Source organism: Pimephales promelas, chromosome 16, assembly GCF_988280905.1.
Source record: "Pimephales promelas chromosome 16, fPimPro1.hap1.1, whole genome shotgun sequence".
Classification (NCBI taxonomy): domain Eukaryota; kingdom Metazoa; phylum Chordata; class Actinopteri; order Cypriniformes; family Leuciscidae; genus Pimephales; species Pimephales promelas.
Genome location: NC_142784.1, coordinates 26,030,780 through 26,049,337, shown reverse-complemented (window position 1 = coordinate 26,049,337; position 18,558 = coordinate 26,030,780). Strand labels below are relative to the sequence as shown.

The 18,558-nt window shown below is 35.5% G+C and overlaps 2 protein-coding genes and 1 non-coding gene across 4 annotated transcripts; all 3 read right to left on the bottom strand.

The window, feature by feature from the left end:
• Positions 1-1,355: 1,355 nt before the first annotated feature.
• mrpl28 (mitochondrial ribosomal protein L28) lies at positions 1,356-3,971 on the bottom strand. Of its 2 annotated transcripts, none has more exons than XM_039670382.2 (6): positions 3,849-3,971; positions 2,911-3,213; positions 2,616-2,768; positions 1,891-2,025; positions 1,702-1,791; positions 1,356-1,607 (listed from the first exon to the last, which is right to left on the bottom strand). In XM_039670382.2, exons 2-6 carry the CDS (start codon positions 3,196-3,198, stop codon positions 1,512-1,514), a joined length of 762 nt encoding a protein of 253 aa, XP_039526316.2. In that variant the 5' UTR covers positions 3,199-3,213; positions 3,849-3,971; the 3' UTR covers positions 1,356-1,511. The 2 variants fall into 2 exon arrangements, with proteins under 2 accessions (XP_039526316.2, XP_039526317.2); XM_039670383.2 differs by having other exon boundaries at positions 1,702-1,788.
• A 181-nt stretch (positions 3,972-4,152) lies between these two features.
• trnastop-uca (transfer RNA opal suppressor (anticodon UCA)) lies at positions 4,153-4,239 on the bottom strand. The gene has a single exon. It is a non-coding gene; the product is annotated as a tRNA-Sec (tRNA).
• A 3,740-nt stretch (positions 4,240-7,979) lies between these two features.
• Positions 7,980-16,882, bottom strand: cul5a (cullin 5a). The gene is made up of 19 exons (XM_039670580.2): positions 16,796-16,882; positions 15,182-15,291; positions 14,987-15,086; positions 14,731-14,907; positions 13,970-14,111; positions 13,717-13,862; positions 13,491-13,571; positions 13,184-13,277; positions 12,348-12,478; positions 12,126-12,233; positions 11,791-11,855; positions 11,369-11,501; positions 11,155-11,286; positions 10,939-11,062; positions 10,328-10,503; positions 10,064-10,225; positions 8,640-8,758; positions 8,426-8,549; positions 7,980-8,315 (listed from the first exon to the last, which is right to left on the bottom strand). The coding sequence occupies exons 1-19, from the start codon at positions 16,820-16,822 to the stop codon at positions 8,121-8,123; spliced, it is 2,346 nt and encodes a 781-aa protein (XP_039526514.1). The 5' UTR covers positions 16,823-16,882; the 3' UTR covers positions 7,980-8,120.
• Between the last annotated feature and the right edge of the window lie 1,676 nt (positions 16,883-18,558).

Below are 18,558 nucleotides of genomic sequence, written 5' to 3'. Positions count from 1 at the left end.
TTGAGGTGGACCCCCTAAACTGCATTATATGACTGGCAGACAACAAAGGTTTGACCGAAAAATGTTAAAATTGAAAGTGTGAAAACAAAGACGCGTACATCTTGGATGCCCTTGAGGTAAGCTAAAACATATCAAATTAATTTCAAAGTAAACTATCCCTTTAAATTGTTGGTTTGGTTATTAAAAGTTATGTCATTCATAATGACCTAATAATGTCAGTATTTTTTAAACGAAGGATTTGTTTGTGCGTGTGTGTGTGTGTGTTGAGTACTTGAGCTCTTATGAGAAGTGTGACTTCCCACACCCCAGTCCACATGACTCATGACCTTTAAAAGTTAGCAGCAGAGCTCTCTCTCCCTCTTTCTGTGTGTCTGGATAGGTTATATTGCAACTTATTAGGATTTAACATCGACTGGCTCTAGGGAAATGATGCCTCACACACAGAAAGTCCTGTATTGGGCAATCATTCCATCTCCACTGTAATAAAGTATAAGGTGCCAAAAGGAACTTAGAAGACACAAAATTTGCATTTCTAAAAGAACTAGTTGCACTATGTCTGTAATGTGAAATTATAAATGAGAATCATTATTGTTTTGACAGGAATGACAATGTAATGTAATATTATCACACTGCTTATTGAACAAGTATCTCACAAAACTGGTTTTGTCACAAAAAAGGGACATTACTTTTATACAAGAGCTTTGAATCAAGAAATTAATCTATAACTTTCAAATTTAGACTTAATATAGCCACTTGTGTATATTTTGTTCTTTCACCGACAACCGTCCAGACGAAGTCAAAGTAGAACCTGAGCAACACAGAGCAATGGCGTTTCTTTCCTGTCTTTGAACGAATTGTTTGAGTGAGTGATTCAATGAGTCACCGTACTGGCGTAAATATGTAGCTCGCAGAAAGTGTCTTAAAAATTCTCCCCTCTTAACTCACAAACCTTTCCTGAATGGACAAACACAGACAAGGAAAGTGATTCAAACTAATTCTGCGACCTGAAATATGTGTTGTCTAACGTGCAATAGCATGAAAGGAAACAGACCATGTGAAATGTAAACATCTTGAACTATAAATTGTATATTTTCATTATGTAGCATTTCTGGTTCTCAGAATGTTCTGATGTTATACGTTTCTTAAATATAAAATCTAAAAATAACCGTTAGAGAACATTCTATATAAACTCTAACTTCCCCCCCCCCCCCCCAAAAAAAAGCAAAAAAAGAACTCGAATGAGAATATTAGTCTATGGTTACAAAAGAGAAAATTCCTGGAATGTTAAAAAACTAGACTGAATAAAAAAAGGCTGTTTCAGTGTCCAAACACGGCCAGAAAATAAGGCTTTCCAGTCAGATTGGCAAATCAATTTATTACTAAGTATAAATGGCATATTTACAGAAGACAAGCGCATTGTTGATGGAGATGTTAATAGAAAATAAATACATTATTGTATATTATTCAGACTGTATGACAGGCATGGAGAATGGCAGAGAAGAGAACCGTCCTCATTTTTTCTCCACTATCTGAGGCTCTGAGAGCTTCTTAATGGTGAGCTCCTCCAAAAACTGCTTGACCAAACTCTTGTGAAGAGGCTCTGGATCCTAAGAAAAAAAAAAAAAACGAGTAAGATTTATCAGATGACAGTGATCGGACATGCAGTTCCCGTCCTTCACATTCCCGTTCATTTCATTATACCTTCTTTTCCAGAAGTCTCTGTTTCTCAACTGCTTCCTCCAGACTCAAACCCACCCATTCAGCCTCTTCCTCTGCAATCTCAAACTGCTGCTTTTAAGAAATGCGAGTAAGGCAAATGGAGGAAAACACACAGGCTGATTATCAACACCATAGGCTGCAAATATACATCTTGTAATCAACTTATCTAACCTTGTAGCGGTTGTAAATTTTCTCCCTGCGAGACGGATCATCGGGGAACAGATCCGTGTTTTTCCGCGCCAGACGTAAAAGCATCGCACGCTTTAGATCCATTCCAAACTTGGAGTTCAAATCTTGCTTTGGGGTCTGATTTAACAAAAATACAGACCAGATTATGCTTTAAACTTTTCTTGAATAAATCCTTAAAAATGTATTTCTATATGAACTTTTACAGTACATTGCACTGAATAACCCTTTACACAAGAATGGTTTTAAAATTGTTTACATAATTTATTCTTATTGCATGTCTTACAATAATAATTGTTAAATAATAATCTTAAATAATTGTTTTTTCTGTTTAGCAAATGACATATTTTATACAATAATGTAATATTATAATAAATATACAAAAATATATTTTTAAAATGTAATAAACTACATAAAAGTATTATATCTTTGTAAAATAATGCCACAGACTTTTAAGGACTTAATGTTTTTAGTATTATATAGAATTATTGTAATCTCATAATAATGATGAATAAACATTTTTTTAAAACATTACTATACAAACATATTAGATAAATGTATTATAATTTAGCATAATAAATAAAACATATGGACTTCATAATAAATATCTATTTTAAACATTAAATATAACATTATTATTATATAATTTTATAATATTTTTGTAAAATAATGAAACACACTAAATGCCACAGACTTGTGAGGATTCTCACCTTCAGAATGTAGAAGTCGAAGCCAAAAGCGGCATCAATGAGGTCCAGTGTGCGAGATGTGACGGTTACAGTGAACTTTTGGTCGAGGATCTCACTGTACAGCTCTCTGTTAAACAACTGGGGCTTCCAGGTTTTGCGCAGTCTTGTAGAGAGCTGATGCGATCATTCATATCCATAAGTACATATCAGATAAAAAAATATGGGGTAAGTCACCTGTCTTCAAGTTACACTCTAATTTATAGTACCCTCTATTCACATTAAATTCATATTCCAGTAGTTCTCTCTTTAGTCTTACCTTGTCACCTTTGGCATATCTAAAGCCAGATATCCAGCCTTCGCCACCCCAGAGTCCATCCTGTGATTCTGGCGGATAATAAACTGGGATAGGCACATCCTGAACTCGCTCTTTGTGTCCGGATTTAGGATTGGGTCTGTATTTGACACCCAGAGGTTTCCAGTGCACTGGAGTGGCAGGGGTGGTGTCCTGCATAGAGCGCAGGTAGTGCTGGGGTAGACGGGAATAGATGCCAGTCTGCAGTTTCAAGGCTTCCCAGATTTTTGGTGGATATTTGTGTAGAGGCATTTTGTTGGGCAAAACCTTAGAAGGAAGGGATGAGTAGGTCCATGGATTAGACATTATACAAAAATACATACATACATTATTATATACACACTGCATGTATTCGATTTTATGCAATTTCATTGCCATTTAAGTGAAATTACTGAACTTAAATATGCAAGCTTAATAAAAATGATAATTTTAGAATATAGAATATATATATATATATATATATATATATATATATATATATATATATATATATATATATATATATATATATATATATTAAGTAAAACTGTACACTAGCTGATATGCTACAGCTTATAGGATGCAAATATTTGCTTTATCATACAAAAAGAAGGAAGGGATGAGTAGGTCCATGGATTAGACATTATACAAAAATACATACATACATTATTATATACACACTGCATGTATTCGATTTTATGCAATTTCATTGCCATTTAAGTGAAATTACTGAACTTAAATATGCAAGCTTAATAAAAATGATCATTTTAGAATATAGAATATATATATATATTAAGTAAAACTGTACACTAGCTGATATGCTACAGCTTATAGGATGCAAATATTTGCTTTATCATACAAAAAGCTGAAATCCAAAAATACTAATAATACTAATCCTAATCTATACAGTTCATCACTCTTACCGGGGAATGACGCAATCAGAGAACGTTTAATTTAATTTTACATGATCAGTATTAGCCTGCTAGCCTCTCAGTCCAGCACACGCTGCAAAGCTAACCAAGGGCACCATACGTCATTTCCTATGACACATGCTAGTGTGAGAATCGCGATTGGTTTAGTGGAGTGTTTACTTCGCTGATTGGATATTTTCTCGGCTGAACTTCCGGGGTTTAACAGAAGTTATGTTCTCGTGGTGGTCTTAAACAAAATAGTGTGCATATTCCACCATGTTATCAATATGTAACGACCATTTATTTCCTATCTAGTCGCCCGAAAGGTGGAATTGAACCACTCTGCCGCTAGGCAGCTACAGGTTTGAAGCCTGCACCCCGGACCACCGAGGTTCATCCGGGCATTTGTGAGGGTGGGAGTTACTTGTAAATAAAGGTCGCTGCCACGCTATGTTTTACATCAATGGTGAGTTTAATCTATGAAACTCCATCTAATACCGTAGCATTATTACGCTATGACATACATATTAATCATTCCCACAGTATGAAGTTTATGTAAATGTGAATTTATGCAGAAATCCTACATTAAACCCAATTTTGGACCACATGTAAATTGATTACTTCCTATTGGTTCAAACGTGGGGCGGAGTTTAGTCTTTGTTACATATTTTATTGTTCTTCCCTGGCTTGAAACCAATTCAGGCATGCTTGCTATTTCGTTGTATATTGCTTTTTTCTAAAAAGAATAAAAGTATTGACAAAAGTTTTACACAACACGTTTTCTTATGCAGGTAAATACTAATAATTACCCAATTTACAACCAATTTGTTGGTTTTAAATATTTTTTGTCAGTTTTTATTAAATAAAATATTTATTTATTCATGAACATGATTATACTCACTAATCATCTAAATTAAACATCCAAACCATGCATTATATTGAAATAGCTATTATTTATGTCATATAAACATATTAGACCTACTAATGCAATTTTCAGTTATAATAACATACACTCATTGGTAAAGAAACCTTTCATTTTATTGCACAGGGTTTATGGGATTGACCTTAATTTGTTCTGTGTTGTAGAAACAAGACAAGACTCACAAGACTCAATCAAATAATATTTTTATTTTGCCAGTAAATAAATTATGCAACATAAAAAAAAATCCAGGACATGAAAATGGTTCACTCGCACATAAAGAATAGCATCCGTTCCAGATCCTCACTGTACAATGGCACACATTCACTTCATAATTTTCAAATATTCTTGAAGCTTTTAAGGCTTCAGGCATGAAATCTTGAAAACAGACAGTCATAGGCAGTGCATATGCACCTTCTCGGAACCACACGACGTACATTTTTGTTGTTGTTGTTGCAACAGCAGTCTCTCACACTACAGGGAACTTATGTGTTCAGTTTTCTACTGAACTGTGTATGCGGGAATAATTGCAGAACTGTCCTAATGTGTCATACAAACTAATGCTGACTAGTTTGCTTGGAATAGTGATCAGAAACCATCACAAGTACACATCTCACTAAAGTAAAGTGATCTGAATGAGATGATGCTTTTATGAATAAACACAAACCTTTACACATTGGTCAGTGTTTGGATAAATATAACTCGTTGTTTGTAATGAACAAAACTTCTATACTGTGACAATAATGGAAGACACTCTACAAAACAGGAGAGTGATAAATAAGACACAAACACCACTCCTGTATGTGATATAGAGACAAAAAAAAAACAAAAAAACGATAAGTACATGTTATCATATTAGAATGACAAAAATACTGATGTGCCGGCCACGAAGTTGAAAGAAAAAATATTTATCACCCCATCTCACCATTTCAGTCCAATATAATCAACTTAATAGTGAGTGTTTATATGTGGACGCAACTTTATTACAGAAAATTCCATCGACAGATTCCAAAATGTTTTGTTTCACGCTCACTTATTGCATTATATCACTGACTCTTGTTTCTGGAACATTCCATGTGCATCAGAGAAAACAATTTGCAAACAATAAAGTATAATCCATAATTTGATATAGCATTCCTTGGAAGGTAATTCACAACATTTTTATTCAGTTTCATCATCTTCCACTACAATGAACTGACATTTCAGCTTTTGGGACTGCATTTCATTTGATGTCATTAAAAAACAAAAAACAAAAAAACAATGGGCTCCCGAATAACACAAGCACACAACGCCAACTGTGATTGATAAATATGAAAATAATAGTGCTTGTCCTACTAAAATAACATGTATTTACCAAGAGTAATTGATAGAGGAAAACATACATTTGGCAGAATCATCCATTTTAAACTCCAAAAATGAAAATTCATAAATGCAACAGGATGACATCACCCTGTTGTAAAAGGCTCCTAAGCGTGCAGGCACACACGCACACACACACACACACACACTCTATCTCTCTCTCACCCACTCAAACATGCTTAAGTTATCAATAAATAAAGAGGACAATCGAACTCAATGTTCTCAAACACCATTGTACATCTGGATCTTATAAACAACGCTTTCGCAGTATAATCAAATGGAACCTGTTCACTATTTTGAGTTACCATGTGAAATCCAACAGTAGGGAAACAAATGAGTGACTGATCTGTAATAAAAACTGAAGAAACATACATAACTGACAGGAAAAGTTATAGTGGACATGGACTTTTATCAAAATATCACTGTGGATTTTATTTGGGACCTTCTCAGAAACTCATTATACGCCCCTTTAGTTTGAGTGTAGATCAATTTAAAATCAAAACTTGATAGAATCAGCCAGAGAAAATGGTAGTTTAGTATTTTTTCTCCAGACGACACACTGAATGGCTGATTTATGGTGAACACATTGTTTGATTCAACCGTCATTTGAAACCCACTGAAGAAACTGCATCCTAGACTGCCTATATATACGAAATCTGCCTGGATAACAACGTTATCCATATTAATACTTTTTTGCACTTAAACGCTAATAACCATGACAGTTCATTTGATTATAATAAACAGCTGATCAGTAATTGCACAAGCGTTTGTTCAGAGACACATAATAGGATACTAACGAATCACGTTTCCCACTAAATGTGGCGACAAATGACGAGGCTTTCTCAGGGGAGCCTCGAAAATAAAGGGAAAACAATCTCTATAATGATTTCAAGATCAGCACTATTGTGCTTTGCTTTGGCAATGTGTGTTTAGCAAGAACCGCGAGGCGCCAATTAAAGTTAGCACAACCTACTAAAATAACTCTGCCCTACTTTACCTGAGGTTGAAGCGGTGCTTGCTTAACTCGGACTCATGTAACTGTGCTTTACAGCTTGTGTGTGCTCAGCTGTGATGGGGTAATGAGAATAAATTGGAGTTGTGACTCAAATCCAACGGGTTCAATGAGTTAGCTGTTCCTGGAACAATTCAGTCAGCATCTCAGTCACTATTCGAGACAGATAACGGAAAATTCGGAGTCGTAAACAAAAACTACATTACACTGACCGTCTCACTGATAATGCATTTACAGCAAAACAAATAAAAAGACCTTTTGTGACATTCGAACGGCAGCATTTCCTGGCATTTTGAAGAGTAACTTGTCGTCTAAACTGCAATTAGCCAATCAAATCTTTTGTAGCTTAAAGAAGGTTCAACGTTTGCAAGCTTCTGACGAAGAAAAAAAGTGGAAACGAAACCCAAAGATGTGAAAAACAATCCAAATAAATCCATGCTGACAGTGGCAGAGAGTGTGAAAAGTGCTAATGCTAGTCCTCCATCCCAGCCCGCGCTCCTCAGTGTTCACGGCCAGGTGTTTGCAGTGGCGACGATGGGACGGATGGGACATGGCAGGTCCAGACGGAGGATGTGGGAAGGACAAAAAGTAAAAAATAAAAACACTCGTTACACGGCACACACAAGCAAGTCCTCGGATGAATGTGACATTCACACTGACCGCATGCTGCTGGAGATGTACACTTACAAAAGGCCAAACGCCCTCCATGCATTCTGACTACCAATGGCAAAAATAGAATCCTTTGTCTTTTTTCCTATTTTTTTAATCTCCTATTCTGATCCCCATGTGTCTTCGCTGTAAGGTAAGGCAGGGATTTTTTTTAAATACATTTTTTATCTGATGTGTGACTGTCTGTCGTAAAAACAAGCTCATGACTAGGCCACCAGACCAGCAGCATCTTTGAGACACCACCATCCCTCCCCCCGCTGCTGATCCTCGACAGGTACGTCGTCCTTGGGAACGGTTACAGGTCATCTTAAGAGTCGTTTCCGCGCTACGCCATGTAGATGAAGGTGTTAATGTCCGTCTCGTCTCTCTTGATGTACTTGTGCTCAATGAGCCACTCGATCTGTTCCTTGATCATTTTCTTCTGAGGGAGGAACATGTTCTTGAGGATCTCCACCAGCTCGGTCTGCAGCTGAGCGTTTGTGATCTTCTTACGCATCTTCATGATCTGAATGATGGCCTCCTGAAATGTTGACGAAACGAATTAAGCCCGAAGTACACTTGGAGCATAGTGACTAGTGTTAGTGAACAGAGGGCACTAGTAATGATTTTTTTTTAAATTTTATTTTGTACCTGTGTTCTTAATATTCTAAGCTGGACGATGCCTTCGTTCTCCTCTTCTCTCATTCGCTCCGTCGTCAGTTGCAATCGGCCGATTAGGTTTATCTTTCCCCTCTTTTGAACCTTGGAATTTTTTCTGAGGAAAAAAACAAAACGATTGTTTCTGAAATTTTTAAGTAAATGAAAGAGTGAGTAAAAGTCAAAACAGGTGATGAGATGTCCTTACATCAAGGAGAATTCCTGGTTGACGAAAAACAATGTGCTGTCCGTGAAGTCTTTGGGAGAGCTCACTGGCGGTTCATATGACAGCACTTGACGTTTGAGCTTTGGGAAGGCAACAAGAGACTGAACAAAAAGAGAGGAGAAAAAAGTAAATGGTGATGTTACAATGCCTATAAACTAAGATATTATAACTTCTCAAATCAATAAATGTTTGATTTTTCTAATTAATTTTTAAAAACACTAGTAATTGAAAAACTGATAAAATGTAATCAAATTTCAAAATGAATATCCCTTTTTATACTGGACATTATAATGTTGTGATATCTAAATTAATTTTCACTTGCAACTAGGGCTGTCAAATGATTAATCACTATTAATCGCATCCAAAATAAAAGCTTGTGTTTACATAATATATGTGGGAGCACTGTGTATAATTATTTTGTATATATATATGCATGTATATTTAAGAAAAAAATATAAAAATATTATTTATATATAAAATATTTACATTTATATAGAATATAAATTATATATAAATATATATACAGTATATACATGAAAATATTTCTTAAATATATACAAGCATGTGTGTGTATTTACATACAGGTATATATAAAATAATTATACCCATATATATTTTTTAAACACAAAGCTTGAACATAAACATTAATCGTTTGACAGCCCTACTTGTAACATTATGATTGATTTTAGTTCTTAGTGTTTTATTTTTAATTTGTCGACACAAAATAGTATAACACTTTAATATTAATTATGTATCAGTTATCGACCAGAAAGATAATTATCGGCTTAACCATATTGGTCAGAATTTTTATATCAGTGCACCCATGTTAAAGCTGGGGAAGTATAGAAAGTTTTTAAATGGATAATTTATTGTTAATATATTCCAATAATAAATTATAATATATTCTAATCTAAATTCAGAAAATAAAGCACAAAAAAAAAAACTAAATTTTTTTTTCAGACTACAGAATATTCCTTTAACCAACACTTTATTTAAATACTAGAAGCCAATAGGGTTTCAAGGGGATAAGTCATTTTCAGCTTTTCTATTGCCAGTTTGCGTAATTTCAAAATGTTTTCCACTCTATGAACAAAAACTAATATTTTTTATAACTTTTCCGTGCATGTTCTTTTTTTTTTAAATCTTTAATGCAGACAAAGTTCTGTTTTAAATGAAAACCAACACAAAAAGTGCAATTCTTGTGCAAAAATTTTCCAGAGCGCTTTTAAGTTTGTCTTAAATTAATTTGATGTTGATTAAAAGAATCATTTGATGTTGATTAAAAGAATCATTTGATATTGATTAATAGAATCATTTGATGTTGATTAAAAGAATCATTTGATATTGATTAATAGAATAATTTCAAGACGATTAATAGAATCATTTCATGTTGATTAATAGAATACCCAGAGAGTTCGTCTCAGTTCAGCGTCAGGCAGCTCAGTGGCAAGTTTCAGATTCTCAAAGCTGATCTTCTCGCGTGGTCTTTGGTTCCAGGCAAAAAGTACAGCCAGTTGGAAGGTCGTGACCTCCAGGTCATATTGCCCTACTTCATTCTTGAAAGTGATCTACCAGACAGCACATAGACTGATTAGTTCGAAGTTGCAAGCATTTACAGTTAAAAATCACTACTAAGCATTAAACACCTAAAGTGTATAAAATACACCCACAATGCCATTAGACATGAGGTGGTGCCAGTGGAGTTTGCGGCCGCTGTGGTTCTTCTTGTAGAAGTCCTCCACCTCAGGGATGAGATCTTCCAGCTCAGTGGGCAGAGACACAAACACTTTCTCTGAGCTGCGTGACCAAGCTCCAGCATTCAAGATCTTTATGTTCACAGAGTCCGCTGAGTAACAGAAAGGGAGAGAAAGAGAAGTTAGGAACTACTGTCCAAACGAAAAACAAGCCACATCACATCATCACTAATATTTATCACAAGTGTTCACTATGATGGAGTTTGACCAAATTTGGTTTAGGGATAGATTTATGGGTAGGGCCAGAGTGGAGCTCCACCCCTAACATCCAGAGAGGAGGAGCTGGATGTCAAGCTCCACCCATTGGCTCTGCAGGCTCAAATTTTCTAGCATCATTACTCAAGTCTTCAGCCTCACATGATCCTTCAGAAATCATTCTAATATGCTGTACTGCTCAAGAAACTATTTTAGGAAACCATAATACATTTTTTCCATGATTCTTTGGTGAAAAATCTTACTGACCACAAACCTATCAAAGGTAGTGTAAATGCACATATATATATAGAAAAACTGGGCTTGTAAGTCACCTGGTAAAGCCAGCTTGTTGTGTTTGTGCACCTCCTTGAAAACCTGGTTAAGATCTTCAGACACTTTGATGTCTTGGAACATTCTAGCTAGCTTGTTCACATAGTCAGCAGGCATCCCAACTTCCTGAAGCATGCCAGAACGAAGCAAACAGTGAGCCATTAAAATACAAAACACTCAAATTGAGTTTCAGTCACTCATTTGTCTTTTATTCTCACCCTCAGCCACTCGACCATGTTCTCCTCTATCTCACTGTCCGCTGAGATGTCCAGGATCAGACGTCTGGTCAGGTGGGCTTTGTGGTATCTCATGAACACATCCTTATTCTGGACGTATTTTAGCACAAGCAGCTACAGGAAGGAATTAGTAGTATTACATTTCGTAACACTTTTGAGGACAATAACAACATGTGACATGTTATAATAACCTCACCACTTCCTTCAGTTTGAGCTCAATCTCCTCTGAGGTCAGCTTTTTGCTGAGGGGTGTCTTTCTTAGCAGCATGTCACAATAGTTGGCAAGCAGCTCCGGACACTTAGACTCTGGTTGTGTTTTGAGTCCAACTCTGCATTTAGAAACATTAAAGGGTTAGTTCAAAAAATATATTTGTTGTATTATAACTTTTTGAAAGTCATAGAAACATTATCATGGATTTTTTTTCTTTTGCTATTGTAGAAAATGGGAGCGCAAAAATATATTTGTTGTAGTTCCTGTTCACTGCTACAGAAGTTTAGCCAACTATACCAACTTCTTTTCGGAGAATCTCGCAAATGTGAAAAGTGTCCATTAGCAGCACTCCACAATGAAGTTAAAAGAAGGTTATTTTGTGCTTCTCACTAGAAACCGTTACTCACCCCTTCTGTTTTAATGGCAGCTCCAACTTAAATATTGTGGCATCATTTACAACTGCTTTGTATGCCTGGGGGAAATTAAAAACTATATGTTACATATAGTTATTCAAAATGTACGCAAGACAAACACTTTATTTATGTAAAATAAACAAATCAATTCATTTTCCAGTAACATCAACAGTGTTTCTAATGGATTATTGTTGTATAACCTTCCAATGTTCTCCTGTGTCATCACAGATCACTGGTAACCATCTGCAGTGTGATCTAGTCATGCATGCTACTTACTGAGACCAACTGTAAGACAGCGAGAATGAATACGGATGGGGCGGTGTGCTCACTTTGTCTCTGGCTGTCAGGAACCGAGGATCATCCTGGAAAGCTTCCTTTACTAATTTACTAAAGCGATTGAACAGAGTCAGGAGCTGCTCCACATACTTTTCAGAGTCCTGAGGAAACACATGAACAAGAACGTTAACACTAGTATGGCATATTGGCGGCCTAATGGTTGAGAATCCATAACACAAAGGTCAGAATTTCATAGCTTTGAATGTTGTTCTCACTGTTGTGATGGTCTCAGCAGCGGCCACCATGTCTGCCAGTCCAGCACTGATGATGTGATCCTCAAGGTCTTTCAGCATGGGTTCAATCCCATTAGGAACTTTATCCATGAGAGAGAACATGAGGTGTAGCCCTGTGGATGAAGAGTTCACTGGGGTTTAAAAGCTTATATTTAAAGATATTATATAGCTAATTAGAAAAAAAAATGCAACTTTATGCAAAATACACTACTGTTTAATAGCATAGGGTCAGTAAGATTTTTCTTTTAAAAGGAATCCATATCTTTTACTCAGCAAGGATGCAGATTTTATTGATCAAGTAAAGACATTTATAAATGTTACTATATATACATTGAATTTTCTATTCTTAAAAGAGTCCTGAAAAAAATCTAATCACATTTTTACAAAAATGTTAAATAGCACAACTGTTTTCTCACTGATAACAAGAAATGTTTCTTATGCAACAAATTAGAATATTAGAATGATTTCTGAAGGATCATGATTCATGTGACACTAAATACCGGAGTAATGATATCGAATATTCAGCTTTTCATCACAAGAATAAATCAAATTTTAAAACATATTCAAATAGAAAACCCATTTAAAAAAAAAGTAATTCAAAAAGTCATTTTAAATTAAAATAATAATTCACAATATTACTATTTTTTACTGTATTTTTAATCAAATAAATGCAGCCTTGATCAGCATAAGAATCTTCTTTCATACACATAAAAAAAAATGTAAAAAAAAATCGTACCCACACCAAAATTGTCAATGGTAGTTTATATAAAACCCTAAAGGGATTATTTTAAATATAGATTTCCAAGTCTCATACTCACTGTCAGTCTCATTCCGTTTGATCATGCCTGGACATTCAGCCAAGATAGTTTCTTTAAATGACGTTACAAGCGCATTCACACAACATTCCATAAGCTGGGGAAAAAAACAATCCACAATTTCAGTTTTCTGACATACCTGGCTATATGATTTTCACTTTCACTTCATATCAAATACTGAATCATTTAAAAATAATAATACATTTTTCATATTTATATTTAACAATAGACAAATATTTTAACGACTGATGTCCTATATAGTGATAAATGAATTATTGATGCATTATTTAAAAGACAATCATGTACTTACTGCTTGTACAGAGTTACATTCACGTCGTGTCTCTAAATATCGTAGTGCACGTTTCTCCTCTTCCCTTAACTTAGCGTCAGCCTGTAAACAGATATGAGAATATATGACTGCAGGAAGAAATGTTGTGTTAGCAGGAGTCATTACACTCCTCTTGGCTGTGCAGTTTTTATCCAACATGATTAGTAAGGAATACAAAGTGTAAAATCTGATCACTGGCAGGCCGTACATATTTCATGTAGTTTTGTACTCCATTCTGTTGCAGGTAGGACGGTGCCTGGGTCCTGTAGAACCTCTCAGTGGAGTCTAGGTAGGCTTTCTCAAAGTTATCCCTGTAGATCTGCAGTTTATCATCAGGATTGGAGCACAGGTTCACTGGAAGAGGGATTATAGAGACTTCTAACTAATAACTCCATCCAATTCTTTGAATTTTCATTAACAAAAAACACTCAATCTAATAAAAGAACTGCAGCAAATCTCACCATACGACTCTCTGACGCCGATGACCAACTGCGAGTCAAACGCCTCTCCCAGCCGCTCGGCATGGACCAACTTCATCGCACTATCCTGCAATCTATTCTTGATGTTGGAGAATATAGATTCGTTCCAAGTGTCCAGCATCAACTGCAAGAACATAAGCAGAACAAAAGAATGAATCCCATTCTAGGTAAACAATAGTGCTGGGCATTGACAATTTCGATTCACAGGCTTGCGATTCAAAACAGTTCCGATTTCAAAATAAATTCGATATTGAATCATTTGGATAAATATCAGTGCGTAAACTAATGCTGTAATGATTATTTAGGGATCCCTGTCAGTTGGTACATCACTATAATATTAAAGAATACAATTAACAACTGATTTGTACACCTACATTTTAAATTGCACATAAGGCAGTTTTTTTTAATAACTTCATGACAATTATCTTTCTACTGTGGCTGTCATAAAAACTTGTTTTCATGACAGATTTATTCAAACATATATTAAATATTGATGAACAGGTTAAGTAAAATATAATGAGTATGTAATAGAGCACATATAGTAACACTTATATAGTAACACCGCTTGACCTGATGTGCTACAGCGATCTGTCACGCGCAAAAACGGTACAGTCACGCTACAAAACAATGTATAGTGAAGATTTGTTCAAGAGTTATCTGGAAACAGCATAGACTCAAAGACTGATTTCTTGGGATTCACGTGGTATTTTCAACCCACACTAAAAACGTTTTGTCCCACTGACCTTCCTAACAATGCTGTCTTCCACATTGGACTTTTTGTTGCTGCCCTGTTTGCCCATCAGGGTGATCTCCAGCTGGCAGAACGGTTTGGGCAGAATGTCACACTGCGTGAAGAACTTCCTCCACTCCACGATGTAAGCCTTGAGGAGCGCAGTGTCATCTTGGTGACTGAGCACTCTCTAAACACCAATGTTCAAGAATGAGAGATGACTCCGCTGAAGAACATTAACAGGTCAATTAATCCTGGATCTCTCTTACCGCTTGAGCTTGCTTAATAAAATCTAAGATGTCCTCTTTGAGGGCCTGGTGGATCTTTGCAGGTCCTTTGTCATCCCATAGACAAACCGCATGAACATCTCTATGAGATTGAAGAATAGAAAGAGAGACTGACACTCAGACTTTAGTTAATGTGTAGGATATAAAAAGATCTGAATTAATAATACAAGATCTTACGAGAAAAGATCGAACCACTGCTGCTTAGTTACAGACTCTTGGCGAAGCAACTTCAGGACAATGGGGCGCATAAGATCCCACTTGTCCTCAAACTGGAGGGAACCCTTGTTCTAAGCAAAAAGACATGGGAGAGGAAACAGATGAAAAAGAGCATGCCTGTATTAATATGCGACAAATAACCAGACATTATGGAAGACTTTTGTGTTAAAATCTTTCCAGAAAATCAGTTTACAAAGCATTTACAATAAGGCAAGAATTTATTTCTTATGTCCTGGGTTGATTTTTGTGGTTGCTGTTGTTAAAATACACACTAAAATAGAAGATTTCTTTAAATTATTTTAACTTTTTTTGTAGTATTTCTTTGTTTTTATCACTTCAGTTTTCTTTGTAATATTAAGGTAAGGTCACAAAGAAAGATTCTTTACTAATCTTTCAACATGCCATTTGCTACTTTTCAAATACATTTAGGTATAGATTTAAAGGGATAGTTCACCCAAAAATGAAAATTCTTTCATTATTTACAAATCAATGACACGTTGTCCCAGTCCTAGTATAATTATAATTATATAAATAATTACAATGTGCCAGTATGCAGAAGTGATGGTGTAATTTCCATCACAATGAACAATACTGCAAGTACTAGATTTACATTTTTAAAACATTATTGAACTTGATTACCAAAGAGACAGCAAAGAGCTTGAAATTAAGACATGATGGAAACAAAAAGTAAAAATCGAGGTAAATATTACTTGTGAACACAAAATGCTATTATAATTTCCAATTCTAATAAGTGTATAAAATATTATTTATTGTACATATTTTGGATAAAAAATGCTAGCTATGAAATGAGTTGAAAAGAAGTCTGTCATTTTATTTCAAAAACTCTTCAACGGTTTTTAAAATCAAACTGATAGGCTAGTTTATGTCTCTAGACTGCATTTTGAATATCACTGGTGGTGGGTTTGAACATATATAACACCCAAAATATTGTCTAGGTAAGTTACGCAAATCACTAGGTTTTGACACACAACCACTTAACTGTATTAAAACAAACATCCTCCATAAAAAGTAATGTCTCTACTCTCTCTAACACTCCTTAAATGATTTTCTCACATATTTTAACCTCTTAAAAATATCTGACCCCAGTGACGTGACATGACATGCAAGGCAAGAAAAGATTAGCACATGAAACTCGATATGATCAACACATATAGGCATTTCATTAGCTCAGTCACAACACTGTCATTTAATCATTTGCCAAGCTAACAACATGCGTGCTGCTAACTGTCATCAGGTACATGCCCCTTTATGATATACATTTATAAACAAAATAATACTGAGGGTCAACACCTAGTGGCGTGAAAACTGACTTTAAGTAATCTGCATGCAGTCCAGCATTATTGTGATTATTGGCTTCATTAATCTCAGCTAGCTCACAGCCTGCTAGCTAAACACTGGCTGCAAGACAGTCTTATAAACTCACTGGACATGCACGTATGAGTCCGAGCAAGCCACTAAACGTCAATGGTACAACATAGTCATTTGAAGGTTATAGGCGTATACACGGGGTTTTGACTCTTTCTGGAGCATTTGGAGGCAAAAAGTGTCTCTTACCTTTAACAAATGAGACATCGTCGCCATGTTTCCTTAACTTATTCCCTCGTCCGATCTCGCGAGAATTGGTTCGGTATTAGAACTAGCGATGGGATCTTCGGTTCATTTCTGCAAATGGATTCTTTTTAGAACCGTTCGTTTTAAAGAACACGTTCAAAATCGAGTTAGTGCTTCTTTATGTCATGCAGATATAATTCATCTCATGATAGCTCATAATGACATATTTTTTTAGGACCTGTAAATAATTAAAATATCAAAAAACGGAATAAATCAAATATTTAACAATTTTGTATTGATAAATGGCATTTTGTAAAACATTTTAGTAAAACTTTTGTTTCGCTTATGTCAAAAATACACAAACAAATTTCCATGATCATCGTAGTTGAGAAATTTATATAACGTTATCACCTCACTCATCGGAATCTCGGCTCATTCCTGAACGCAACGAGAACGGTTTGAGAACTTGTTCAACTGATAGAAAAGATCGCTGTTCACTAGTTGGATTGAGAGTGTATGGTGGATTAGCATGTGGTGGCATTGGCAATATTATGTTCAACACGTTTTAAAACGTTGAGATACAATATAAAATCTTTGTGTGTTGTGTTGACTACTACGCACAGGCTGTGACATTCAATAATCAGATGTAAGCCTAAACATCATAGACATCACGATGTCTATGCTAAACATAGCCAGACGTGAGAGCTCCATAAAAGGCCATATCACATGACCACGTGTAGTAGTCTCTTATTTGACTGTTTATGTGTGTGTAGGTCGGATGTCCCTATGTATAGCGGACTGGCCACCACTAGTTATTTCCATTTTCAAATTAGAATGATGTCTCTTCTGGTCTTCCAGCTTGGTAAGGATATCTCATTCTTGTTTTAGAAAAGGTTTATGCACTTTTTAAACTAGTCAGAATTGTCAGTCAACCTTGACTGCACTGGGAAATAGGCCTAATGCCTAATCTTAAACCAGGTAAGAACCCAGCTAACAAAGTTAGGTTCTGAGAACGTTTTTCTAACGTTCCATTTTGGTTGTGGGAACGTTAATTTAAAATGTTCTAAAAACGTGGAAATGTCCAGTTTGCTTAACGTTGCTGGAACGGTGTCTTAATGTTTGCAGAACGTTGCTGGAACGTTAGCATAATGTGGTTACCCAGATAGCAAACTGACATTGAATCAACGTGGAAATATGACATTGAAACAACGTTGATCTGACATAGTTTTGCTCATCGAATTAACGTTGAACCAACGTCAGACGCGTCATTCTTTCAAAACTAACGGAAAATCAACTTGAAATCAACGCGTTGTTTCAACGTTATGAAAGCAAACCAATTTTCGATTTTCATTTAGCTTTGAAGAATGCCGCGTCCGACGTTGGTTCAACGTTAATTCGATGAGCAAAATCAACGTTGTTTCAATGTCATGAGAGACGTCGTTTCCACGTTGATTCAATGTCAGTTTGCTGTCTGGGTTAGAACGTTATCCAAAGGTTAGCATAATGTTGCTGGAACGTTATGAGAACGTTTATCGAACACAAATAACCTGATAAAGACTTTCCTATAACGTTGTTCTAAGAACGTTTTTTATCAACGTAATGAGAATGTTCATCAAATACAAATAACGTGATAAATAACGTTGTTCTAAGAATGTTTTCTCTCAACGTTACAAGAACGTTAATAATGTTATATGAACGTTCCGAAAACATTATTTTAATAACGTTTTGTCCTAACATTTACACAACTTTTAAAGAACGTTAGTGAA

What these genes read in the sequence shown, in the direction of transcription:
- mrpl28 (XM_039670382.2), bottom strand. Translation starts at nt 3,198, where the DNA reads ATGCCTCTACACAAATATCCACCAAAAATCTGGGAAGCCTTGAAACTG. An exon ending in AAATTTACAACCGCTACAAG is followed by an intron (nt 1,792 to 1,890) that starts GTTAGATAAGTT and finishes ATTTCTTAAAAG; the next exon opens with CAGCAGTTTGAGATTGCAGA. An exon ending in AGAGACTTCTGGAAAAGAAG is followed by an intron (nt 1,608 to 1,701) that starts GTATAATGAAAT and finishes TTTTTTTCTTAG; the next exon opens with GATCCAGAGCCTCTTCACAA.
- cul5a (XM_039670580.2), bottom strand. Translation starts at nt 16,822, where the DNA reads ATGGCGACGATGTCTCATTTGTTAAAG. An exon ending in TACAAAACTACATGAAATAT is followed by an intron (nt 13,572 to 13,716) that starts GTACGGCCTGCC and finishes ATCTGTTTACAG; the next exon opens with GCTGACGCTAAGTTAAGGGA. An exon ending in CTGCCATTAAAACAGAAGGG is followed by an intron (nt 11,502 to 11,790) that starts GTGAGTAACGGT and finishes TTCTAAATGCAG; the next exon opens with AGTTGGACTCAAAACACAAC.